At 56.6% G+C, this 8,588-nt stretch overlaps 1 protein-coding gene across 4 annotated transcripts in view; it reads left to right on the top strand.

Annotated features, from left to right (window-relative positions):
* The first annotated feature begins 233 nt into the window (after positions 1-233).
* The window catches only part of Piezo2 (piezo type mechanosensitive ion channel component 2), a 286,025-nt gene continuing 277,670 nt past the window's right edge, over positions 234-8,588 (top strand). For all 4 annotated transcript variants that reach the window (XM_023562692.2, XM_063231990.1, XM_063231989.1 and 1 more), the window contains exon 1: positions 234-651. In XM_023562692.2, coding sequence (XP_023418460.1) covers positions 588-651 — 64 coding nt within the window. In that variant the 5' untranslated portion in view covers positions 234-587. The remainder of the gene's footprint in view (positions 652-8,588) is intronic.

Below are 8,588 nucleotides of genomic sequence, written 5' to 3'. Positions count from 1 at the left end.
GTTCCTCGAGGTGGGGAGGCGCGCGCCGCCGGGGCCCACCGAGCAGAGCGGGCGCTCTGGACGTCTGGCGTGTTTTCTCAGCGCTCCAGACCCCAGGCGGTGCCGGGGCAGCAGGCGTCCGAGCGCCCGCCGTGCGCGTCCGTCCCCGCCCACGCCCACGCCCGCGCCCGCGATCCTCCTGGAGGGCGGGGCTCCTGCGGCCCAGGACGCGGAGCTCGCGCCCCGCGGGTCGGGGATGCACGGCGCCCTGCGGCCCGTAGCCGGGGCGCGCGCGGGCTGAGCCAGCGGCGGTGCACGAGGCGCGAGGCAGAGAGCCCGGCAGCTGCAGACGTGTCCGCTGGCAGGGCCCCGTCCCGAAGATCTCCACCGACAAACCGGGACCCCTGAGAGTGTCCGCCCCACTTGGATCCGCGCCACCCGGACGTGCAGGATCGTCCGGGCCCCGCGGCTCCCACAGCCGGGGGGCGATGCCTGGGCGGCTGCGGACAGGCGGCGGTAGGAGGCCCAGGGCAGGCGCGGACCCGGCGCCCCGGCGCTAGGGACCCCGAGGCTCCTCCGCAGCGGGACTCGGCCTCGCCTCCGACGCGATGGCCTCTGAGGTGGTGTGCGGACTCGTCTTCAGGCTGCTGCTGCCCATCTGCCTGGCAGTCGGTGAGTCCCCGACGCTCAACCAAGTTTCCGGGGTGGCGGGGGGCTTCTGGCTGTGAGCTTTCCGGCCACCTCGAGAGTGAGCGCCCTGGACGCGGGACTGCGGAGCCCAGGATCCCAGCCCCTCTGGGCTTCCCGCTGGGGCGTACAGAGCTGGGGCTTAACCTAGGTCGGCGTACTTTGGCGAGTTTGGGCTGAACTTTGCGAATTTTTTGTGGTGGAGTTCTGACCACTGGAGGGACAATGTAGGATCTCGGTGGAGACCCTGTCGCTCACTGGATGGGGCAGCTGGGTGGCACCTGGCATCCGGTGGCACACCTCTTCCCATTGTGTCCCAGTAGCTGGGTAGGGGACAGTGAGGGTCCACGTGCTGGGATGCGGTGCCTGGAGTCGCCTTTCTTTACCTCCGCGGAAGCTGGGTGCTGAGGCCACCGCCCGCCCAGCGCCTGCGCGCTCTTCTCCATAGTTAAAGGCTGAAAGGCAGGGTTGGGACTTTGCAGGCTGCGGAGTTGCACGGAGGACGCCAGTAGCTGCTGTTTCTGCAGGGCTGGTCCATGTCAGGACTAATCGCCTGGGGTTCAGGAGTTGTGCTTTGAATCCGCTCCGAGGGGCGCAACTCTGTCCCCACCTGCATCAGCGAGCTCATACTTTTTACGGAGTCTCCCGGTGCGCCCTCACCCAGGCCACCTTTTCACATTAGGCCAGAGAGGGCAGAGGACTTGTGCTGTGGGTTGTATTCGCTTGTTCTGTAGTCGTTTATGAACAGCTTAGGAGCCTGCCTGGCTTCTGAGCTCAGAACCCAGGTCCCCAACCTAGGGCATCTGGGAACCCTGTAGCTGGATCCTTGTCCTCAGCAAGGGCCCTGGTGGGGTGCAGGAGAGTGCCTCTCCACAAAGTGATATGTGCACCCGTAGGCAATTTGGAGAGCCTTGGCCAGCTGTCCTCAGTGTGCTGTGCATGTGCTGTGGGGGACACACTGGGTCCCAGCCCCTGAAGCTTGGATACCTTTGTATTCTCTATGTGACGTTTGGGCTGAATTAGTGGAGCTTCTGGGGTGGGGTGGGTGCACTGCTGGCTGAGAGTGGTGGGGGAGGGAAGTGGGGGTGTTGGGGTCCCTTACTCCCTGTGGATCCCTGGCTCTAACCCTCTACCTCCCCCTCCCCTGCACAGGGCTTGGCAGTGGCTTTGGGGGGAGTTGGGCAGAGGTCACCAGCAGCCAGTTCACCCCATTGCAGTGAGGACAGATTGCACATTGCTGGCTGCGACCTCTCCACGAGTGTGGACTCTGGCAGGGTGCAGCTTACCTGTCCCAGGCCACTGGCTCCTGGGGCTGCAGCCTTGGACTTTGGTGTGGGTGTCCAGGCCTCAAAGAGCTTTGGGAGGAGGGTTGCACTGTCCTCCAGAAGGAGCCCCCAGTTGCTGCCCAGGCTGAGGTCCCCACCAGGCCAGCCTGCAGTGTTCACAGCCTGAGGCTGGATCCTGGATGCTGGGCAGGAGCTGGGCTTCCAGGGGTGAAGGCAGGAGAACTGCATCCCGCACCCCTTACTCCTCTGCTCCTCTGGGGACACCTGGAGGCTGATAGGACTGTGGGAGAGTGTGTGTGAGGGGCTGTGTGTACATATGAATGTATGAGATGCTGCAAGTGTGTGAGAGATGCTGAGTGTATGTGTGTGTGTGAAATGGTGGCTGTGTGTCTGTGGTATGAATATGTGTGGTCCCATGTATGTGCGTGTAGCTGTGTGCATGTGGGGTGTGTAATTTGCTGTGAAGGTATATATGAGCATGTATTTGTGTGTGGGTGAGAGATGTGTGTGCTGAGATGTGTGCTGAGTGTACCTGTGTATCAGGTGTCATGTGCTGGGTCTGGATCTGGCTGTTCCCACAGTTCCCAAGTTCTGAGGTGGCCTAATGGAGGGGGACTGGCCTCCACTTTCATCAGTGGATCTAGGGGTGGGGTCATCGCCGAGGCTGTTGGGAGGTCATGGAGACTCAGGCTGGGAGTCTAGTGGCTGGGAAGGGTCCTGGGCTCTCACCTTGGGGCTGTGTTGTGCCCCTGGCCCGTTCCTCTCTGGCTTCCTCACTGTTTGCTGCTGCTGTGATATGAGCAGTTTCCTTCCACCACGCCCTTCCACCATGATGCTCTCCTCTGTGGAGCCCGAAAATGGACTAAACTCTAAACCATGAGCTGAAGCAAACTTCTCCTTTTTAAAGTGTTCAGACTAGGGATTTTATCACAGTGACGCAAAGCTGACACACCATGTGTGTGAGTGGGAGGTCATGAGAGTATGTGATCCGTGTGCTGCCATGGATACAGGCATCTCCACCTGGTCCTCCCTGGCAGGCCTGTCTGGGCAGCCAAAGAGCTGGGCTCCTCTGTGTGGGAGCAGGGAGGAGAGCCTGGGGGAGGCCTGGCCCCTCTGCCCCCTCACATGCTGCTGCTCTGCTCTGGAACACAAACGTGCCTTTTGGTAACTGTGCTGGAACCCGAAGGGAGGAAGCCACCTTCATTCTCTCCCAGGGGAGTGGCCGTTTTCAAGGTTATCGGAGGGGTTGAGATCTGCCTGCTCCCAAGCCACTACTAAATCAAGCATTCCGGTTTCCCTCACATCCTGGACATGGGGAGTGCAGCAAGCTGCCTGCCATTAGAATCGATTTCACATTTTAGCCGTCTATTTTTACATTTGGGCAGGGCAACTTCAAAGCCAAGCCTCTGTGGAAGCTGCGTTTCTTTCCTCTGAGCCTCCCCTCACAAGGGTGTGAAGTGCTCCTGCAGAGGTGCATTGGCCTTTCCACCTGCCAGTGGGTGTGAGCGCCAGCTGCCATGGTGAGCGAGTGAAAGATGGCGAGGTTTGAAGAGAAGGGAGAGGTGGCTGTGAGAGTCTCGAGTGTTTTTATGCTAGAAAAGCACAGATCCACAGGAGAACAGGTTGTTTACCATCCAGAGTGAACACCTGCTGTCAGATGCCCACGTCTTCGGTGCTGGGCATCTTAGACATCTGGAAAACATTTAAATGTCTACCCATGGCTGTGTGCCCGCAGTCTGCCTGTGTGTGTACTGTGTGATAAAAGGGCACAAATCTTTCATGGAATTATAAATCTTCAATAATAATTATGATATGTGATCATTGCTGAGCGCCGTACATGGAGGAACATTTTAACTGCTATTTTCATTTAATTTAGCACAACTCTGCCTTCCAGGTTGTTTTTTGGGGATGCCGGGGCCTTCCTGCGGGAATGCCCAGCACAAGCTGTATGGCTGAGCTGCGCCCACACCCCGATCCTCAGGGTGCAGCTATGGGGTTTGGAGGGATGGGCGCTCTGGCTCCTGAGCTGTGTGTGCCTCCTCGCTCAGGGTTGCCTGAGCCAAGGGGAGGGGAAGCCAGGCAGGCTGGAACCAAGGGGGAGCAAGAGGGCAGGCTCCACGGGAAACGAGGGGCCCAAGGTCACAGAAGAACGGGGCAGAAAGAGAAGAGTGCTGAGTAGCCCTGCGGAGCCCAGCAACCAAGGCACTCGTTGGGACAACAGGCACTTAGGTCCTGCTGCGTGGTCAGAAGTTTCCTGCAAGTTTCTCCATAGTGCAGGAGTGGCTGTGTCGAAGCTCACAGTGAGGCTGTACTTTTCTGAGTAGCAGACCTCAGTTTGAAATCCTGGCCATAGCCCAAGAATTACAGGTGGTGCTGATCCATGTGTCATCGTGGGGTCTTTGCCCTGAGCAGCGAGGTCGAGGGTTGCTGCTACTTGGTGCTCCCTGATCCTGGGCTACTGCCACTGCCACTGCCAAACTCCTTGCAGGCTGTGCAGTACGTGGACTTCTTGGGCTTAATTGTTAGTTAATTTACCTGTATTGCTACACATGCTACTTGTTATTCTCAAAAACAAAAGTAATTGAGAGGATTAGACATGTTGGTAAAGAGACTATTTTAAAACAGTTAAATTCTTTAAAGTATTTGGTGAAGATGGGCAGAGTTATCTGGTCCCCAGAGCAGCAGGGGTGCGCCCATCCTGTCCTCTGTGGACTGCCACAGGCCTTGTGGTCATCGTGGTCAGAGGGGAGCTCCGAGGGGCTCTCAGGTAGCAGTCACCTGGCCCTGCCATTCTATGCGCAGACACAGTGTCGTTTCTGCCTGTCCCTTCTTTCTGGTGCCTCCTTTTCTGTGTGTCCGAGTGGCAGTCTGTACCACATGCCTTGTGTTTCCCAGGTGGTACATGGCAGGTGCTGCAGGGCATGGTGACGCCAGCCAGGGGCTCGGGAGCTGTGTCCTGGAGATTCCAGCCTGCCAGGTGGTGGCATGGACTAGGAGGGAGAGGGCTTGCAGGAATTGGTGGGCAGCTGGGTGCTTCCTGGAGCAAATCCCACAGAAGTCAGTGTGTGGCAGGGAGGTTTTTTGGGTTAGCAGGACTCTCGCCCCAGTTGAGCTCAGTCTGTTAGATCCGTCTGCCTGTTTCCTACTAGCTTAGTGCCTCCCCGCAGCAGCACAAAGTGCTTTCCAGCCTTCCTGAGCTTACCACACCCTCAGTCTTACAGTCTTTGTTCGGCCTGACTTGGGTTTGCGTGTGGGATTTTCCTTTCGGATCCCTGCATGACCAGCAGTCACTAGTCCTGCTGCCGCACTGACAGGGACGTTTGCACAGTGTTCAGGAAAACTGAGCAGTGACCTGCGTCCCGAGGTCTCAGAGCAGCTGCAGACACCATGCATGCAGTCGGCTTCAGTCGGTTTTGTAGAACTGGCAGATTTAAACAGCTGTTTTGAGGACAAGGATACTAGCCAACAAAACAAAGATCCTGTCGAATGGAGGTAAAGCCCGGAGCCACGCTAGGAGACATCCATACTATGTGGCCAGCAGCATGAGCAGAGGGACCTGAGGTCCAGCCCAACCTCTGACCTCAAAAGTCCCAGATGGTCACACTGACCCAGAGAGTCTCACGGGTGCAGTCAGCCAAGCTTTTGTTTGATTTCTGTGGTGCTGGGCTCCAGCCAGGCCTCGCACGTGGGAAACATGAGGGTTACACCAGCCCCAGGGGAATTCTGTCTACAGCATCAGCGAGAGAATGTACTTTTCTAATTTATAAAGTGAGTTTGTGTGTGAGTGTGTGTGTGAATGCATTTTTTGTCACTGGGACAAGTCCTTGAGCTGAGCAACCTACCAGCAGGGCTCCACTGGGCTTGTGGCCACCAGTCCTGGTCCCCTGGGCCCATGCAAGCAGACCCGAGTGTGATGCAGGCAGCTGCTCACTCCTTGGTGGGCAGACGACTCGGGAGACAGAGGGTCGGTGAACAGATGGTGTCCCCAAGCAGTGCTGTCCTCCAGGAGGTTTGTGATCCCGGTTTCCAGGACAGAGCAGGGGACTCCATGTGGCGTGGGCCCTGGAGCCACCCTGTGGTTGAGCCTAGCTGAGTGTATTGAGAAGGGCCTCAAACCCAGGCTTCCCACTGCCGGGTGACTCAGGTTAGAGCAGGGTCCAGGGTCCAGGGCCGGGTGGAGCCCGGGCGCCACAGAGGCATGCAGGCAGGTGTACTCATGCACATATGCACCAAAGGTTGAGGGGAGGGAGGTGGGAGGAAAAGAAAGAAGGAAGGAAAAAGGAAGAAAGGAAGGTAGGAAACAAAGAAAGAGGGAGGGAGGAGAAAGTGAGGGGAGGACTTGAGGCCCCTAATTGGTGGCTGTGGCCAAAGCTTGCACCCCAGTGCACCCCAGGCCACACAGAACTGGGCGGCCACCCTGCCTCAGAGAGCCTTGTGAGGATGGGGAGGCTCTGGGAGGCCCGGCAGGAAGGTGGGCTTCTCTGTGGCCAGGGTCCAGAGAGCAAGCATGACCATGCAGCTGAGAAACAACTCAGTGGGCACAGTCAGGTCCCTGAGGAAGGGCTAGATGTGATCAGCACCGTCCTGGAGCCAGATCAGTTCCAGGTCAGTCCTCTGGCTGACAGAGACTGAAGCACTGGGAGAGGAGGTCACTATGTTCCTGGGTGGGAATTGAGATCCTCTCAGGAGTGTGACTGAGGTGACAGGGCCAGAGTCCCTTAAATAGGAGGAAAGTGTCCTGGACACTGTGCATGCTGAGATCTGCGCTTCACCAGCAGCGGGCCTGCGGGCAGGCACAGATTGGAGTCATCTCCAGAGGGACAGGAGGCAGCCTGGGGCACCCAGGGTCCTGTCACCCCCTCCCCCAAGACAGCTACACTGGAGAGTGGCGCTGTGGCTTTCTGCTCCTGCACAGGTAGATGGGTGGCCACCCTGTGCACACCTGGCCCTCTGTCCAGTGTTCGGTGGAGTCTTGTGCTTGGCGTTAGAATCCTGCCTTCTCCTCCCCACCTTCCAGGTTCAGAGTTGATCCTTGTAATCCTAGCATGGAACTTCCCAACAGTACAGACGCTTATACTTTCAAAATAAAATTAAAAAAAAAAGTGCTTGCTGGAATCATGGGTTTCTCTAACTTCAAGCATTGTGTCTGATGTTTGTACTTCAGTTTTCTGCACATGCCTGGGGTGATCGCAAAATATGGGGGTGTTTAAAGTTTACAATTTCATTATAGTGGAAAGCATATGCCATTAATCCTCAAAAATCTTCCTGTCGTCCTTGCCACTTTCTGCAGCAGCTCTGGAGTCCTCGGCACTCAGTCTTTAGCTGCGCTGAGTGGATTTAAAATGTGTGCCTTCCGTGGTTGCTTTGACTTTGGGGAAGCTGGAAGTCTCGCGGTGCCAGGTTGGGTGACTTCTGAGACGCAGTGTCATGGTTTTGAAAGTCTGCCTTTCTGTTGGGTGGCACTCAGCGGTGACACTTGCTGCAGTTTTTCCTCATAAAGACCCTCAGGAAAGAGGACTCCAGAGCTGCTTCAGGAGGTGGCAGGGACAGTGGGATGAACGTCTTTGAACCGAGGGGAGGACTGGAGGATGATTTGTGGCAACATGTCTTCACCTTAGTACGTTTTTAAAGTTTAAAAACGCACCATCACCTTTTGATCGGTCCTTGTGTGAACATGTGTGCTGGCTGACTCGGACTCCCTGAGTAACTTCTTTCCCCTGAGTATCTCAGAAGTCTGAACCCAGCATTAAGGTACAGCTTCCAATAGTTACTGGTTTCTGTCTTTAAGTGTAAAATCCCACCAGCCTGATCTATCCTCTCTTGGACTTTTATAAATGAGGATTTTTATCAGTATGGCAATTAACACTTTTTACTTGCTTTTCAGTGAAAAGAGAAAGAAAAACCCTGTGACAATGGCAAGTTTGACTGAAGCAGCACCCTTCAGTGCATATTTATTTTAAACTGTTTTCAGCTTTGCGGAACCACAGGAATCGACCTGTTTTCTCTGTGGTCAGGTCCTCTAGGTCAGCAGATTTGGCCTCCGGTGCAGACAGGAGGAAGGACGCAGAGCTTCTCACCAGCCACGTGGCGCCATGGGGAACCCGCTCGAGGCCCCGGGCCTAGGCTCGCCCGAACCAGGTGGCTTCACCGAGCGTGTGGGATGGTATCTGTGCAGGGAGCAGGTTCAGGACTCGGGTTTTCAGGGTCTGTGCAGAATGATCTCTGCATGTGTTTTTTAAATCTGAAAAGTTCTAACGGAAAGCAGTGCTTTAAGACCGACACGTCAGAATTTGACATCTACATTGTCCTGACCCCTTCAGCGGCATGGCATCAGTTGTGTGATTCCCAGGAAAGGGTTGGGAACTGCCGTGGGGAATGTCACTTCACTCTGTCCTGAGGGTCCCAGGGGGGCTGGCTGTGCAGGGGACGCGTGGCTTTGGCTTTACAGGTCTGGCTTTTCGGAGACCTTCCTCGGCCACACCAGAACAGAGCCACGGGGGCTGTGCCTCCCTGGTGATGGCAGTGACAGCCAGAGTGTGTGTGTGTGGGACTTGTGCTGTCACAGTGTGCGGCCAGGCAGGCCCAAAAAGCCAGCCACGCTGTGATAGTGATGATGCTAATGGCCGTGCGGGCGCG

Source organism: Cavia porcellus, unplaced genomic scaffold (assembly GCF_034190915.1).
Source record: "Cavia porcellus strain 051 isolate PalLab524CR breed Dunkin Hartley unplaced genomic scaffold, mCavPor4.1 scaffold_20, whole genome shotgun sequence".
Lineage (NCBI taxonomy): Eukaryota > Metazoa > Chordata > Mammalia > Rodentia > Caviidae > Cavia > Cavia porcellus.
Note: the sequence above shows the minus strand (reverse complement) of the source record. Positions and strands in the feature narration are given on the sequence as shown.